Source organism: Hyposmocoma kahamanoa, unplaced genomic scaffold, assembly GCF_003589595.1.
Source record: "Hyposmocoma kahamanoa isolate Upper Pololo Valley unplaced genomic scaffold, ASM358959v1 78, whole genome shotgun sequence".
In the NCBI taxonomy this organism is placed as follows: domain Eukaryota; kingdom Metazoa; phylum Arthropoda; class Insecta; order Lepidoptera; family Cosmopterigidae; genus Hyposmocoma; species Hyposmocoma kahamanoa.
Genome location: NW_020653945.1, coordinates 10437883 through 10455948, shown reverse-complemented (window position 1 = coordinate 10455948; position 18066 = coordinate 10437883). Strand labels below are relative to the sequence as shown.

Below are 18066 nucleotides of genomic sequence, written 5' to 3'. Positions count from 1 at the left end.
AATGAAATCATATACAGGCATGGTACAGAAGTTAAGACAACACGTAAATTCTAAGCTTTTAATTTTACTTCGCAAATTGACCGTTTGTGAGAAATAATAAAGCACATATATGTGACACAAATGCGCAATTCGACGTCATTTCAACACAAATCTAAGAGCGGATATTTAAAAAAAACATCTAATTAACACGTCCTCATGCATATAATAATATATAATTAAGCACCTAACACGAACTCAACTTTCCACAAGTTGAAATTGGCAGCCCGTACTTAGTTCTATCAATTCCTGTCACTTGGACGTCCAAGTTGTAAAGTAGGATTTTTAATATTCAATGACTCCACCCTTTCAGCTCGTATTCATTTCAACTTGGTATAAATTCAGAACGGAATTTCATTCCATCTTATTCTATTTGGAATTGTGCATCTGATTTACAGGTTGGTATATTTGTTATTTTTGTACAAAGGAACAAGAGTACTTTCTGTCTGTTAGTTATTGGGGAGGGGCTTGCGTGTGAGTCAAAAAAATGGAGGAATCAAAGAAAGAAATTGACAAGTCTTTGATGTTGACTAAATTTTGTATGCGGCGTATCGGTCTTTCATTCAAAGCACCTAAGAGTACGTCAGATTACGTGCTCCAAAAAATGATGTTCATAATGACTATTTCGAGCATGTGCTACCACGTCTTCGGTGATATAATATACATAAGCCTCACACTGTTTAATTCGCCACGTGTCGAAGACGTTGTTCCGCTTTTTCACACTTTTGGATATGGCATTATGAGTAAGTAAAAACATCTATAGCTACAATAAAAGTAGTGTCCAAATTTACCGCTACGTAATTAAACTGTCGTACCTACTTCCGAAATTTCAGTACATTTATCATGTAACACATAATTTGTATGGCTACCTGTTTTTGAAATACTTTTCTTACTTAAGCACCTGTATTCCGAAGGCATTGCAAAGGTGTTCGTATTGTGGTATAAGAAAGATGAATTCGGTTCATTAATTGAAGAATTGGGAACGATATGGCCAGTTCCACCACTCGATGACGATGCTCAAACTATTAAGGACAAAAGCATTGCTGCGCTCAGGATTGCTCATCAATGTAAGTAACATAACACACTATGTCAAAAAAAAATTTTTTGACACTTTTGACAGAGTGAAACAAAAAGGAGGGATGACGATATAAAAAAACTTTAGCAAAATTATTTTGCTAATGTAATCTTGCTTTAAAAGTTGTTAGTTATCACGAGCACCATCATCAGCTGAAGTATGATCATCATACTTTTTCTTACAACCTGTCTTACATAAAGTTGTTTGAAGCTAAACAGATATAAAATCCAAAAGCAATTCATAATAAAAATCAAAAGTAGACTGGCTATACAAACGAAATCTAATTGTATTTTCGATGTTAACAAATGAAACTCAATGACATTCAATGGATAAAAACACAATTTGGTAAATAAGAATATCTAATAAGTCCAAAACCACACGGGCTCAAAAACATTGTTTTGCATTTAGTAGCAAAAAAGTTCCTCGTGAAAAAGTTCGTCCTAAGAAGTACAGCCGTCTTAGATATTCTGTCTATTTCTGCCGCCAAGTAGTAATGTGACTTGCGTTACGGTTTTGAACGGAAGGCGCAGTGGTAGTGTCCCTCAGATCTTTTCGATTTAAAGCTCTGAGTGGCACTGCAACTGCCATGGACAGGCATATCGCTTAAGGCTCAATTTACATTCCAGCGCCCGCGCCTTGAGGCTGTAGTATTTCGTCGACGTTTAACGTCACACTGCGCCTACCCTCACGCTACTTCTCGCGGATTCGCCAGGCGCCGCCGCCGACCACAGCTGCGGAATTCTCGCAAATGCGCGAGCATGCGCGAAAATTCCGGGGAAGACGCGCGACGTGATTTTTGGCTCGTATCTAACTTGTACGTCGTACAATTGAGCATAAAGTTCATTATGCACTATGTACAATTTCGTTACAAAAATTCGCTTAAATTCCTTTCTGCCGCAATATAAATTGAGCCTAACACCAGACGCACGATTTCTGGGTCCCGTGAAAACTCGTAAATTTCCTTGTGTGTGACCCTAATTTATAACAAAATGTTTCCTATAAATTTTGAATAATCTCTAATATAAGGAAAAATAATGAATTTCTTGTATTAAAAAGTTATACCCACACATCTACCGTTTACATTTGAATGAACATTAAACTACATACCTAACGGACCTGCCGCGCGACCAGAGACACTCCTGTTAATAGAGTAAGGTTGACAGTTTTATAGAAACGACAATTTAGCAGTCTGTAATTTGCTAATTTATAGCTTCATAAACTTGTAAGCACACTCGTTTCCCCAGTTAACTAATGCAGTCAGAACTGCAAAGACACTCGCTTGAGTTACAACCTTGTAGTTAGAATAAAATCGAGTTATAGACTGATGCATAACAAAATAATGCTAGTATTTGCGGTTCTCCCATAAAAAGGAGGTTATAATCATTCCACGTACATGCTAAGGCAAAAGCGGATGCGCGGACCTGTCAATTAGAGTGCTTTTCCACGTTTCAAACAATTAGTTCCGCAGTCGGATTATAAAAAATATTTCCACGATTCATTAAAACAAATGGTTATTGAATAATACAATTCTAACAAATATTGAAAAATAGATTTAAAAATTAAATTAAGGAAGTGGAACCAATCATGGACAGTTTAAGGATTTATTTTTTGTTAGCCTTTTAGTTTTGAATAAGTTACCATATAACCATACCATACCAAGTTACCATATAAGTTAACGCAAAGAACGATTTAATTGATTGAAAAGTCTTCAAATAATAATTGAAAGTGCTTTGATAATAATAATATTAACGCGCACACACTCGCAGCGCGACCACTCGTGTGTGACCACTAGAGAAACCTTGTATCGCGGGTGCCATGGACACACACATAGACAACCACAAATTACACCCACACTCACGAGAGAAATAAATGTAGGCTATACATATATTTCTCCCGGCATGGAGATCGAACCCGGGACCTCTTGCGTGGCAGTCCAGCATGATAACCGTTTGGCCACAGTTAATCAGATCAATTCATAAAGAAAACATTGTTATTCGAGAAAATGTAGACCCTGTTTGAGTATCCTCATATGGACAGTCCAATTTCCAATCATGGACACCCCGTCATAGACGGTTTCCAATCATGGACACCAAAACATGAATTATCAACTATTTAGCTAAATTAACAAATTCAATCTTAAAAAGAGATCTTGCATGATACTTATAAACTTATTTCTAAATTAATGGTGTGATGTGTCATGTGACTGGTAAGAATGGTCATTCGCTTCAGTACCATGTCTAAAAAAAAATCAAATCCAGTAATGGACGACCAGAGACGGGCATTATTTCCATTACTGTGTAGACTCAAAATAATATAACAAGCTCTAAAAATCTAAATTAAAATTCTAAAATTAAAAAATTAAAAATCTTAATTAAAAGTCTGGCTTTATAAAGACGGTAAACACAAGTAAAGTTCTTTAATGATAAATTGTCATTCGCTCGTATGACTTGGAACTGGCTACAAAGGTCTCCATTTATGTGGGTGTTGTCTTGTCTAACCTAACCTAAGATTCCATATTTTGATGTAACGTGGACCGTATATCGTCGCCATATCCACGCTTTAGACCGATTTCACCTGAAATGGCTTCGTAAAATATTAAACATCAGCTGGTCCGACCGCATGCGAAACACTGAAGTTTTGCGTAGGGCTATAGTAGGTGGAATTGAGGATATGTTATACGGCGACAACTTCATTGGAGCGGCCATTAATCGAGGATGGCAGGGGGACAAGTGGCAAAGCGCATCTTTTATTCGGAATATAAGAGGGACAAGCGAAAGCATGGCGGACAACTCCTTAGATACAAAGATGTGCTTAAACGCCACATGAAAAATTGCGACATCGACCCAACAGAATGGGAGAAGAAGGCAGCTGATCGCCTCAAATGAAGATCTTTGGTGACATAATAATTTGAAACCCGTCGACAAATTGACCTAGATGTCAGACATGACGAGCTGCAAGCCCGACCACCTGTGGCGATCAGCTACCATTACGTTGACGGTGTGCTCACGTGCCCGCCGTGCGCCCGAAGTTTTACAAATAACATTGGATGCGTGAGCTACGTGAGAGCGCATGAGCGTTTCCAACAGCGGATCTGAAGCAGTTGTTATGACCGAAAGCAGTCAAGAGAATGTTACTTTGACAAAAAGTAGCATATGTCGTTCTCGTACGTCCAAGCTATCTCTATACTAAAATTCATCAAAATTAGTTCAGCGGTTTAGGCGTGAAAACTTAAGAGTCTGTACAACCTCGAATGGCTTTGGTTGATTCCGCATAACAGTGAAACTGTTGAATCAATAACTTTGGAAAAAATATATAATAAAATGAGAATACACACTGATTACTATATGGTGTGAAAAAAAGATTACTAAAAATTTTCACGACAGAAAAAACACAGACTTACCTCGAAATTTCACAAGAAAACCGCTGTATTCAATAGGTACTTTAAATATACCAATATTTTTTATGTCAACTGAACTAAATAGAACAAGTATACTATACGACATACATTTTCCAAATGACTTTAATTTCGTTTGTAAAAAAATAAATTCTGAAATAAAGCCAGTGTCCCTGTCACTCGATCAACTCTGAAACTTCAGAATGATTCACTGTTTTGTTTTATTTTTATTTTGCTTTATTCGCAAGTAAAAAGTTTACAAAAAGGAAACACAAAAAGCCAGTGTCCCTGCTGCTCGATCTATACCGATACCCAGTCGTCGACTCGTAACAGACATTCGCATTTATATATATATTAATTTAGATTTATGTGATTGGAGTAAAATTAGCTGTTATTCACGTATGAATAATGTAAACATTTTAGATTTCTTTAAATAATTTTGCAGGGTACTTCGTTGTGAACGTGGCAGGTGTGTGGTTTTACAACTTAACCCCGATCGGCATCTACTTCTACCAATTGTGGCAAGGACAAGATGCCCGCGTGGGTTACGTTTGGGTGTCGTGGTACCCGTTCGATAAACACAAGCCCATCGCCCATGTTGCTGTTTACATTTTCGAAATGTTCTCTGGTAATGAGGTTCTTCTAACATCACAAGACGAGACGTCGTCAAGTACACAGTTCTCTTTTATACGTATTCACATATTTTCTGTTTTTCTGATTTTTATTAAGTACATTCTAAGACATTTCTACGCTTTCGAAACAAGGAGACAAAGTATAATTTCACTAATAATCGCCCTTGTATTATGTCAAAACTATCGCTAAATATCACGCTCCTAACATAATGATGTGCCACCTTTTGCTTTTCTTAAACATAACAGCTTCGTTTCAAAGTTTGTTTAGTTGACGTTCCGTGAAAGTCTTTTCTCATTGATTGTATACAATTATCTCAAACCAACCAATTATCCGATTGGGAACAACATTATTTCTTTTCCTAACTATTTTTCATCACAATATTCAGTATTTATAATTCTTATTATATTTTCTCTGTGCGTATTTCGTTTTTGCTTCTTATATGTATCTATTATTATCCATGCAACTTTACCTTAGAAATTGTCTTTATAAAATTATTATGTATTACTGCCACCTTACCTGTTACTATAGCCAAGCAGTAATGTCAGCACTACTGTGTTCCGGTTTTGAAGGGTAAGGGTGCTGGTGAAATTACAGGCACATGGGACTTATCAACTTGTTTCAGGGTGACGAGCGCAGTGGTAGTGCCCCTCAGATCTTTGCAATTTAAGGCTCTGAGTAGCACTGTAACTGGACAGGCGTATAGCTTACCACAGGCGTATGACTTGTTCGTCCCGTCATTTGTTGTTATTAAAAATAAATTATTATTTCACTGCTAAGAATATCCTTAACATGCTAGGTACCATTATCATAATATATGTTACTTTTTCAGTAGGACAGGAATAACCAAATGCAAAATTTGAAAGTCAAGATATCGATTATTGTATTGCGTTAGTATATAAAACTCGTGTTCTTTACGTTGCTTATTTCCTTGTATTTTAGTTAACACAGTTTCGTTATGACAGAACATAGTAATAAAAGCAATATTTATGTATTATAAAATTACGACTTAACAAGTTTGTAATAGTGGTTCTTTTATTAGAAAATTTAGTTTGAAAAAAAAACATGTAATTAAGCGTTTTATAGAATGTGAAGATGTGTCACCACGATTATATTGATTTATGTTTTGTGAAATTACTCCACTGTTTGTTATAATTATTTAATACATTACATTACATTAAACACTACAATACAATAATCGTTCGAACCGACGTCTTCTAGCAAACCGTGTCAGATGGTTGGCCGACCAAGCCAAGGAACGAACCAACCGACCTCACGAATTTTCCTATGTCGGATCTTTGTATCTGGTTTCTAACGACTTTTTAGCCGTAGCGCCATCTATGAGAAATCGATGATAATATTTCGTCATATTATAACATATTCTTGTAAATTAAAATACGAATTAGGTCACGATAGAAAAGATTGTCTTTGAACTAAGTTAAGTAAGACCAACGACTACAATACCGGAATCGCAATATTATTTAGTAATATAATCAAGGAAAAGAAAAATAGGATAAAAATGTTTCATCCTCATCACCAACCCATTTACACGTCCACAAATAATAAAATAATACATAGGGCACACTATAATTTACCGGAACTGGCCACTTACATAAACAATATTTAAAAAGTAATTACGACATTTGAAAATGGAACTCTTTGGCTGTAGAATACAGTTTGTTTCATCTAACTGTCACTTGTTTTTACATTGTGGCGTCCATGCATTGCATTTACCATGGATTTAACTCGTGATAATTTTAGTAGTATGATTTTCTACGACTTTAATTGAAACTTAACAGCTCAGCGGAGCTTCACTCGGCATCAAACTGCTTTTGGCGATGAAGCACCATGCAAGACAACTATTTATAGCTGGTTTGCAGAATTCAAACGCGGTCGTGTGAATCTCAGTGACGAATTTCGTGATGATCGCCCTGCTGTGAACAACAAAAATATCGATGCTGTGCGCCATATGATCAAAACAGACAGACATGTGACATACCATGAGATTCGGGCGTCTTTAGGCATAGGCATGAGTCAAATGCAATCAATTCTACACAAATATTTGGGTGTGAAAAAGCTCTGCTCTCGGTGTATCCCGAGAATAGTAACAGGTGACGAAACATGGATTTATAGTTACGATCCCAAAACAACGCAGCAATCGAGCGTATGGGTCTTTCGAGATGAGCCGAAACCACCAAAGTGGCGCGCGTGCAAAGTGCCTCTAAGCGGATGATTGCTTCTTTTTTTAATAAAACTGGACACGTGGTTACTGTTGCTTTGGAGAGTCATTGTACTGTGAATAGTGACTGGTACACGACCGTTTGTTTACCGGAAGTTATTGACAAACTCCGTAAAAATAACCGTAAATGCCGTATCATCTTGCACCACGATAATGCCAATTCTCACACGGCCAGACAGACAAACGAATTTTTGCAGGTGAATAACGTTGACCTTATGAGCCATCCCGCGTGCAGTCCCGACCTGGCACCTTGTGACTTTTATTTATTTTCAAAAATTAAGAACCAGTTACGCGGTCAACGATTTTCATCACCTGAAGAGGCTGTCGAAGAGTATGAAAAATATGTTTCAGAGATTGTCACGGAGGAGTGGCATAAATGTTTTCAAAATTGGTTCATTCGTATGAAAAAGTGCATTAACGCTAACGGAGAATATTTTGAGAAATAACAAATTCATTTCTGACCATTTATAGTATTTTTTTTCTTATACATTCCGGAAACTTATAGTGCGCCTCACGTAAAGTTTACATGATCCATTGTATTTTCCCTCCCGTTAGCAAGTTTGTGTGCGGGAGTCACTGGGTTTGTTTATTATTTGTTACACTTTATTACTTATTACAGTTATGAATATGGCATTTATTAAATAATAATGAAACTCATGAATACAAAACTTATTAAAACGTGAGGATGTTAGAATATTTTTTTGTAAAATTAACTACTTAGGTAAGTAACAATTTTCTGAAAGTTTGTGTCTAGGTCAAAGCTGTGTTTGGATAATGATTGGCACGGACCTCCTTTTCTCTGCAATGGCAAGTCACATCTGCCTATTGCTGAGATTGCTACAGAAACGCCTAGAGTCCCTGGCTTCGTCTGCTCGGACAAATGAAGAATATTATCAGGAAATAGTTGCAAATATTAAATTGCATCAACGACTTATTACGTAAGTATACTAATCAGGGTCGACTACAGTTGTAAGTGCAAGTGTAAAAGCAAATTTTAGATTTGTACTACCTTGGATTCATTATTATATCTACTCGTATAGATGTCGAAACTCCCACTGACTTCCCACTCTGACTACCACTACCGGCCACTTCATACGTGAAGTCTTCGAAAAACTTTATTAGTCTTCACCTGCATTAAAACTACATCACAGTGTTTACAAACTGTGCATGAATGAAAGGAGACCGCGTTGCAAAGTTGAAAATTGGACCCCCCCTAAACCCCGCACACAAGGCAATGATAGCCCACCCACCCACTTTTTTTTTAACGTCAGGAAATCTTCATGGATTCGTGAACTCATACCGGCTAAAACTTGACGGTATTCCTTCTCCTCATCTTATTCTGGAATCACGTAGGCGCTTTCGAATTCTTTCGCAACTTCGACAGTGAGCGGTTCGACTGGGCATCGTACCCCATCTCGCTTTCTGTGGAGAGATGTTACTTCCTCATCAGCCACCTTGAGAAGCGGACATGGAACACATACGCCGCCATCTCGGGCCTAACTGGTAACGAGCGACATACTCTCCAAAAACTGTCGCTCCTGAAGCCATGTTATTAGGGTCTCGCCACCCTCCTCCAGGTCAGGGGCTATATTCTCCCTTTCGCTTTCTGCCACCTCCTTCCGCACCATCACTTCCTCGCAGAAAGCCAGAACTGCATCTCACGACCTTTTGTTCCTAACCATTGAGCGAACTATGGTCCAGAGAAAAAGGTCGCTCCCCAACGCACTGCTCAGCCCATGCAGGGCAAATTACTCTCCCACTAAGGTTAACACAGCTGCCTACTACAGCTTATGTTTATTTCCAGATATTGTAACGATTTGGAAGAAGCATTTTCTGTATCAAATCTTATAAATATCGTACTGAGTTCAGTTAACATTTGCTGCGTGGTTTTCGTTATAGTGGTTAGTATCTATTGCGCTGACGAATTGTACAATACGCTGATGCAGACGCAATTCAATTTCAATACGCTTAACCGTTTTACAAAACAACGTTGTTTATTAAAGCGACTAATTGGCTTCCAGCTGGAATTTGATACAGCGTAACAAAAGAACGCTGCAGTGTAATAAAACTTCGTGCTTTCAAAGCAATGCGGCAGATCTTGTTGCTAATTTACAATTTAGCGTGCCAGTTTGAGATTATTAGTTCCATGTTTTACCAAGTAGCTCTGCACTGCAACAAAAACATTAGTTATAAGAGAGCGAATGCTCATAATTAGTTGATTTTTAAATAAATAATTATATTTTATGCAATCGTTGCAATAATATAAAATATAATGAGGGTTCTTAAAGTCGAGTAAATAAGTATGTAATTTTAAGACCCAATTATCTAACGTTTGCATACAATACTTTTTCTACGGGTAAATTAAAATAATGAAACACAACCAATATTTAATGTATTTTTGTTAACTATCCACGACAATACACTCAAACGAAAGCCAAACAAACGCTACAAAATAAATTGGACATTCTATCCTTGTGGATCCTTTTGGATAGAAGTGTCCGTCCATGATTGGCCAAGCATCGCTTATTATTTTCACTTATTATTATCATTATTCACATATTTTAAAAAGTGAAGTTATTCTGTTCTGTAACAAAAGCACGATTTTTTTTTTTTAAACTCATTAGAAGAGTTTTAAAAAAACCTTGATTCTGTACACAGATAGTTCTGTGTACAGAATTAAGCTATAAAAACAATTTTGCTACAAATACAGAATAAATATTGTATTATTAATACAATATTTATTCTGTATTTATACAATTTGTTTATTTCCATCTCATAGTTCCTCGCCTGATCACTTTTTCACTCTTTCTCCAACTGCACAAATCCCGTTTCCTTTCATTCTATGATATTATAAGTTCGTCCGTTTTAAAAACACGTTTGGTTAAAACACCTTGTAAGTGGCGAAACGCTAACCGCGAAAAGCCAAGAGAAACAATAAAAACTAAGGTTTGATGAAAATTTTACTTTTATTTTTTTCCATCCTGGAAAATTTTCAAAGTAGCGAGTACCGAGAATAGCGAGTATAGAGAATAGAGTTTTAGTTCAGAACTAAAAAGAGTGCCTTTGTGATAATATGGTTTATGAAATTATAATTGACAGATTAAATACAAGAGCAAAAAACACATTTATTAAGGTAAAGTGTGATCCAAAATAGTTTAAACGTAATATCGGAAAAATAAAAAGAAGTCATACCGTGGTAAGAAACCTGAAATTAGTGATAATCATTTAGTAAATAACCACGAAAGCTTAACAGCTTATATAGTTTAAATGTGTTTTGACCACGCGGAAAATTGGTTTTTCGATGTTTTAACGTCGGAAAACCAATTTAGTTTTTGAGTTTTTTTAAATACGAAATGAACTTTTGTTTTTTATTAACAATGAAAATAGAAGGTACCGTACGTACAGGTGTTCGATAAAAAAAATCACAAAGTTTCGCAAAAGTTTCATTTTTACTACGTTCATCTATGGAAAACTCTGTTTCATTTGATTGTTATTATCGATATTTCAATGAGAGATAATCAAATCTCTCATCCGTGTTCTATAATAAATACATCAGAAGGACCCCTTGAGCTGAGCTTATTTTACAGCAAAGGTACATTTTATTTCTAAAGGCAAATGTTAGAATATCGTGCAATGAATTTCTCCGCGTCTAACTCACACGCTTCAAAACCTACGCAACTACGGTACCATTTGCCTTATTTTTATTTTTAAACATTTCTCATGGCCCATTTATTTATTATTTACAGTCTAACTAAAGGCAGGCCACTGTTTCATTGAACGTATCATAACGATATTCCGTCTCAAAGCCAATAAATCCCTTTACAAAAGCGTAACGCGGCTAGGCGTTTAGTAACGTGGCGTATTATACAATTTGACACCTATTTTATTTACTTCTTTTAACTTTAAAGGCGTCATCAAATTAGACGTTTATAGAAGTGCTGCAGTGGCACCACGGTGGCTCTGTAGGCGCGTACTAATTTTCATACAATATTTAGAATCAGTGCCAGCGCCACTGTCGTGACACGCGCGCGCCGATTCTAAAAGCGTCCAATTTGAAAGCGTCCCAATCTTTAATTATAAATAATAATGAACGCGTAAACATATATTATCCCAAACGTAATCAAAAGATGTCGCATTTCCAATTTACGACATTTAAGAACAATTGAAATTTGTGTTGAGGAATACAGATTCCTCAACACAAATTTCAATTGTTACAACAGATGTTATAACATACAGATGTACCTACTTTTACATTCTTTCTTTAAACAACTAATTGTGACCACTACTTTAAAGCTGTCAATTATTTATAGAACTCCAAACCCGGATTGATGTGGACAGTTACACAACATACATTTGACCAAAGGTTAATCGACGCTGACATCGATTCATCGTCGTGTAGAACAATCTGCAAACTAATGCTACCCATTTCCTTACAGCTACTTGAGCCTTTGTTGGTTATAAGCAGTAAGCTATTTTTTGCGTCAGCCCTCCTGCAAGTGGGACTCATATGTTTATACGGAGACTCCATTTTACATGCTGTAAGTGTAATTGATTAATTGTTTGTGAAATAGTAAACAAATCACTTTTATTTTTAGTGCTTCATTTCAAAATTGAAAAAAGAAAATATTATAACTACATGATTGACCTGTCTGTCTATCACATCTAATTTTCTTCAAACCTTTTTCATCTAGACGGTCTAAATTCGTGACAAAGATAGAAAGATTTTGGATTTTAGTTTAGGGGGAGTAAATATAAGTCACGAAAAAAAATATCATTAAAAAATACATTCCTTCGATCCGACTGGACTCGAATCTCTGAACACAACTGTTTGCACCCAATGCAAAGATCTGCAACAAGCACTTCGTAAGATCTGCTAACTCGGCCTTTAGTACCTCAGTTGGTAAGAGCGGAGTGTCGGATGAAAGCTTGTGAAAACATAATAATGTGCAATGTGCAAAAACGATACACAAATACATATATACAAAGCTTTGTTACATTAGACACTTCTCAGTTTTTTGGCATACTTTTTCGAAATTTGAAATTCAAAACAAAATGGAACATTCTCCGTAACATGTAAATTGAATATAAATTATCACGAGAGCTTCACCTGTGGTAATTTATCGGGTCTTTATTTTAAAAGTAAACGATATGGTACAAATCACTAATTGCCTGGGTTTACTTTCTGTTTCGAATTTGTTTTTTTTTTTAGTTTTTAACACTATTTTGTATTATGAAGTTTATTTTTTGTAAAATGACTCCACTAATTTGTTATAATTATTAATACAAAGATCGAACACAGAGAAAAATTCATTCGATCCGGCTGGATTCGAACTAGCGTCTTCAGTTGTATTTGTGTCTATATTTTGTTTTTATGAACATTAAAGAGTATTTTTAATGTATCGATGTTGAAAAATATCACAATACAACACAAAACACGGTAATTTAAGTGGCCTGTGACAAAAATCGAAAACAAAAACTGTATTTTATAACCAAGCTATGTGATATGAAACACTAATTGCCTGGATTTATTTTTTAATTTTGTTTCGGGTTGATTTCTTTTATTTTTAACAATGTTTTTCTTTTATTTTTAACCAACAGTTTGTGTTCTTATGTTATTCTTGTGTGCATGAAGAGTATTGTTACATTGTACAAGAGTAGTATTACATATAATATGTTATTGCATTGATTTTGTATCCCAAAAAAGTTGACAAAAGAAGATTAATAATTAAAGAAATATTTTTTGTACAGTCAACAGCACATAGAGCTTCATACTTTGGACTTTGCACCGTTCATTCCTCAAGCAGCATAGAAATGAATTTAAATCTTAAGTGTCAAGTTTGACGTTCTCTTGATCCTGTACCATAAACCTAATAACCTTTAGCATATCGTCGGGGATAGTGCAATTACGCGTAACTGTCATTGGATTTTGAGTTTCCATTTGGGTAATTTAGTGGCCAAATCAAGTCCGCGTATATAGCGTTGCAAACAAATTAGCATGTTTTACGGGAATCTATTATTATCAGTCCGTAAACAACATAAATTAATGCTTACTGTGCGAGAACGAAAGTCGTAGCCATTGAAATAACAAAGCAATAATGTTAAATCCCTGTTCTTTAAAATTTGGTTTAGTGTGTACATACACGCGCCCTTTACCAGTGCTACACACGCGGATTTGCACTATCCCCGACGATATGTCAAATAAAACGAATAAAACAGAGTCTTCAATACTGCATTGGAACTGAATTTGTACTACCAACAACAAACAATATTAAAAAAATAGAGTTACTTCGCCTTCAGTAATACTTTCATAATCAATGCAAATTAATAAATCGTACCTTTGCTATCATTGACTTACAATTATATGGACCTCGGGTCCGCGTTAAAAAGTGGCCGAACTTATAGGGCGTTAAAATCGTATACAGAGCGTCATTCACGCTCTAGCCTTCGTTTGTTCGACTGACAGCGAAGCAACCAAAATTAGACAGTACTGCGATGACATTACTATTTAAATTCAACGCTTTAGCTTTTTCATATTCCTTGACATGTCACTACGTTTAAATAGATTGACTTGGGACATTTTTTTCGTGGTTTTTGTATTAGACCCGTTGTCCATTTATTTGTAAGTCAATGTTTGCTATAACAAAACTACATGTGATCATACGTCAAAAGTACTTTTGTTTTCGTGCCGTCATACTGTTAAAAAAACTTTCCCGCTCACACTCGCCTTATAAATGTGATTTGTCAATATTTTTTCTTTGATTCTCTTTACATATCCAAATCATTTAAGCATCCCTTTCTCTATCTTTGTCACTACATCTTCTTCCACGCTGCAATGCTCTCTTATCACAGAAGTAATTTACGCGTACACATACTAAGAAATTACAAACAGATCAGCACACCCTGTAATACTATGATGGTTTCAAGAATTTCCATTTCCTCTATAATACGTATCGTAATGTTCTAGAATGCGGACATCGCATCGTCGGCGTATAATAGCGGATGGTACCAGACTGAACCGAGATGCCGACGGGCGCTGCTGTTCCTCATTATCAGGTTTAATATCTTGATTGTAAATAATATTATGATGCTTATTACAGCAGGTATTAACCATTATATTCATTTACTTTTTGTGAAATTACTCCACTAGTTTCTTATAATTATTAATAAATGAATTTTTTTTTTTATATCTTTGGAATAAATTCTAGACAAGGTCACATTTGTATGCCCAAGGTAAGTACCTAACTAAAGCACTTGTATTATGCAAATCGGAAATAAAGACGATACCACAAACACCCAGACTGGAGACAATTTAGAAAAGTTACTTTTCTACATTGACGTGGCCGGGGATAGAGCCCGGGACTTCAGAGATAGCGACACCATGAAAAACGGTTTGCAAGACACACGACCACAGAGGTCGTCTAATTTATTAACATCGAAGAAATTTTTGTTTGTGTTCGATCTTTGTATTCAAACTAGGGCGACCGCTCTACCAAATGAGCTACAGAACGAGTCAGCCGACCTTAACCATTTTTATACGCGTTTGTTACAGATCTTTGTTTCTGGTTTCTTGCTGTGTCTGTCTGAAATCTAATGCTACGCAATCATATAGACATATAACTATACAATCTTATAACATCGATTACAGAGATAGTCACTTGTCTGCTGAAATTTCGAACTTTTTCGTTTCGTTTCGTTTTTTTGTAACTAGTATTAATACAAAGATCTAACAAACACAAAGAAAAATTCCCTCGATCCGTATGAACCTGTTTCTGTTGCCTCACGTGGCTACCGCTCTTACCAAGACACGTTAAGGCAATTGACATTGATTCATGTCCACCGGATCGAGGGAAATTTTCTTCGCGTTTGTATCATTTTGTATCAAAACCAAACTAGTGGTAATAAAAAATCATGATTTTAAAGAAATATAAATATTGTAAAACTCCAATAAGTTTGAATTACTTTTATTGTTTACATTGAGATTACACAACACAACTGTTCTTATCAATAGGTTTGTATGTTATAAAAAAAACTTGCAAGACGCGTACAACGCGAACGAGGATTTCCACCATCTTGCAGTCCGAAGCACGAGAGACGAGGAGGCGGTGCCGTCTGGCCTGCGCAGACAGAAGCCGAGCGCGGCAATATTTTGCTCATCTCGAGTGTGGATTATTGAGGCGTTACAATATTATTTTTTATTTGTTTGTTGTCATTTACAGATACAGATTAATCAATCAACTTCATTAACTCGTACTTATTAGACTATGCCTAAGTGAGGGTGTCAAAATTTTCTATTTTGCATTAGATTTGCTATCAAAATGATTTATTTTTTCCGATTTCAGAGCCCAAAAACCAATAGCGTTCACAGCCATGAAATTTACAACAATCTCCCTTGTTACATACTCTTCGGTACGTAAAATACATAATATCATCTATCAATATATAGTGCAATAGTGCAATCAACTATTAAAATAATTTTAACAACAAATACATTACACTAATGACATATCATATCAACATGGTGACACAATTTTGTCTCATTACTAGAGTTGCAACGAATATTCGGTAACTTTTTGTTTATAATATCTAGTGACGGGACGAACAAGTTGTGCGCCTGATGGTAAGCTTCACGCCTGTCCATAACAGTTGCGCTGCCACTCAGAGCTTTAAATCGCAAAGATCTGAAGGGCACTGTCACTACACCCGTCACCCTGAGACATACGTTGACAAGTCTCATGTGCCTGTAATTTCACCGGCACCCTTACCCTTCAAAACCGGAACTCAGTAATGCTGACATTACTGCTTGACGGCAGAAATAGATAAGGTGGCAGTACTTCCCTGAACGAACTCTTTTACAAGGAGCTCTACTGCTACTGATCTGAACAAGTCGGTATTCAGCTGATTCGGCCTGTTTTTTGCTATTCGACTGAAGACCGAATATATCATCGATCCGAATACCTAAAAATAGAAGAAAGAAATATGAAAAAAAAATCAGTTTATGTTATTAATAATGAACAGACAGCGTAAAATCGTTGCAGCTCAAATTTTCGGTTCTTTATATAACAACAACAACGCACACACTCATATAAAAGATGAAAGGGAATGTAACGTAAACTAAAAAAGTTATTTTTCTAAGAAATCATAAAATGTAATATACCTAATGAAAATTACCGACATCTTATCTAGTTCAAATATTAATTATTTGCAAACAAAATTAAGTTTTTGAAAGTTAACCCAACTGAAATGAAATAAATAATTACTTTCTTCATTAAGTCATGAATTTCAAGTGAAAACTTGAATAAAATTATTAAGTATCTGTCATAATTGAAATTTACAAGTGATATTTTTCGTGGCAATTTTCATACGTGCGTTAATCAAGTCGAATAGTTTATCCGAATAATCTATCTATTAATCTATTCGACCACGCTCTTGGCCGAATATTTCATATTCCAGAGGCCGAATACACCATTCGATGCAACACTACTCGCGCAACTTTGAGCATAATAATAATGATACGTGTGCAAATGTTTATTTACAAAGATCCAACATCCAATCTTCTCATAAATATCTGCCTTAGGAATGAGTGTGACGATTCCAAGTGTAATTTGTTTACGGTATATATATGAAATAAAAATATGTTTGAGTTGGAATTTGAGTTGAATGTGGTAGATAACCAGAGAACCTGTACTGTTAGTATCAGAGCAACGAAATTCGAGGCACTACGCACAACATTGTGAACCACCAGAACAAAATAGAAAAAATTTTAAAAATCCCAATGTGGTCCTACTGAAAGCCATGGTAGCTTAATAGTTTCACCTACCGCCTTTCAAGCAAAGGTCACGAGTTCGAATCCGTCGCACCTCTTAGTTTTTGTGCGAAATTTAATTTGAAATTTACCATGAGCTTTTCAGTGAAGGAAAACATCCTGATGAAACCTGCACGTCGAAGACGGGTTACATACGTCAGAGGAGGTGTGAAGTCCCCAACCCGCATTGGGCCAGTGTGGCGAATTATGACCTAAATCCCTCGCCTGAGAAAAGACCCGTACCCAGCAATGGGACGTATAAATGGGTTGATGACGAATTATGATAGTCCTAATGAGAATCAAACTAAAACTTCCTCCGCAGTGTAAATCGTTGGGTCAGTGAGGTCGTCATATATATATTAATCGAATAATTGTATTAAAGCCTGTACTTTACGTTTTCAGATTCTGACAAGATCGTACTCCTACTTCGCTCTTCTCTACACAATCTATAGCGATCATTAAGAAATGCTCAACAATCACATAGTAAGCATATTTCAAGTAGCAGGACTACTTTTTGACTCTACACTGAAAAATATACTTCTATTCAAACACAACATAAGTGCGTTTCTTTTTAATGCAGCTTTCCCAAGTTTTCCGTTGCATATAAGACCGGTTACACACGACGACTATCAGCAGCGATGCAAATGCGATGCAGTCGCTAATCGTCTACCATTACACACAGCTAAGCTTTAGCAAAGTTAACCCATTGTATCAATGCACACGCGCAAGATGCAATCGCGCGTTTGTATCGATGCAATCGCGCATTTATATCGATCCAGGCGCGCGTTTGCATCGATGCAATCGCCTATAAATCGTAAGTGTAGCGATGTGATCGCGCGTTTGCATCGCTGCTGGAAGTCGTCGTGTATAACCACTCTAACATGGACAAT

At 36.1% G+C, this 18066-nt stretch overlaps 1 protein-coding gene across 1 annotated transcript; it reads left to right on the top strand.

Annotated features, from left to right (window-relative positions):
• The first annotated feature begins 523 nt into the window (after positions 1-523).
• Positions 524-17638, top strand: LOC113232722 (odorant receptor 4-like). The gene is made up of 9 exons (XM_026467501.1): positions 524-779; positions 951-1103; positions 4951-5133; positions 8129-8312; positions 9179-9275; positions 11811-11912; positions 14339-14427; positions 15714-15780; positions 17579-17638. The coding sequence occupies exons 1-9, from the start codon at positions 524-526 to the stop codon at positions 17636-17638; spliced, it is 1191 nt and encodes a 396-aa protein (XP_026323286.1).
• Positions 17639-18066: the final 428 nt, after the last annotated feature.

Excerpts from the sequence above, each read along its gene's own strand:
- LOC113232722 (XM_026467501.1), top strand. The coding sequence starts at position 524 with ATGGAGGAATCAAAGAAAGAAATTGACAAGTCTTTGATGTTGACTAAA. Across the intron at positions 780-950 it reads TTTTGGATATGGCATTATGA|GCATTGCAAAGGTGTTCGTA; the intron begins GTAAGTAAAAAC and ends TGTATTCCGAAG. Across the intron at positions 15,781-17,578 it reads CCCTTGTTACATACTCTTCG|ATTCTGACAAGATCGTACTC; the intron begins GTACGTAAAATA and ends TTACGTTTTCAG.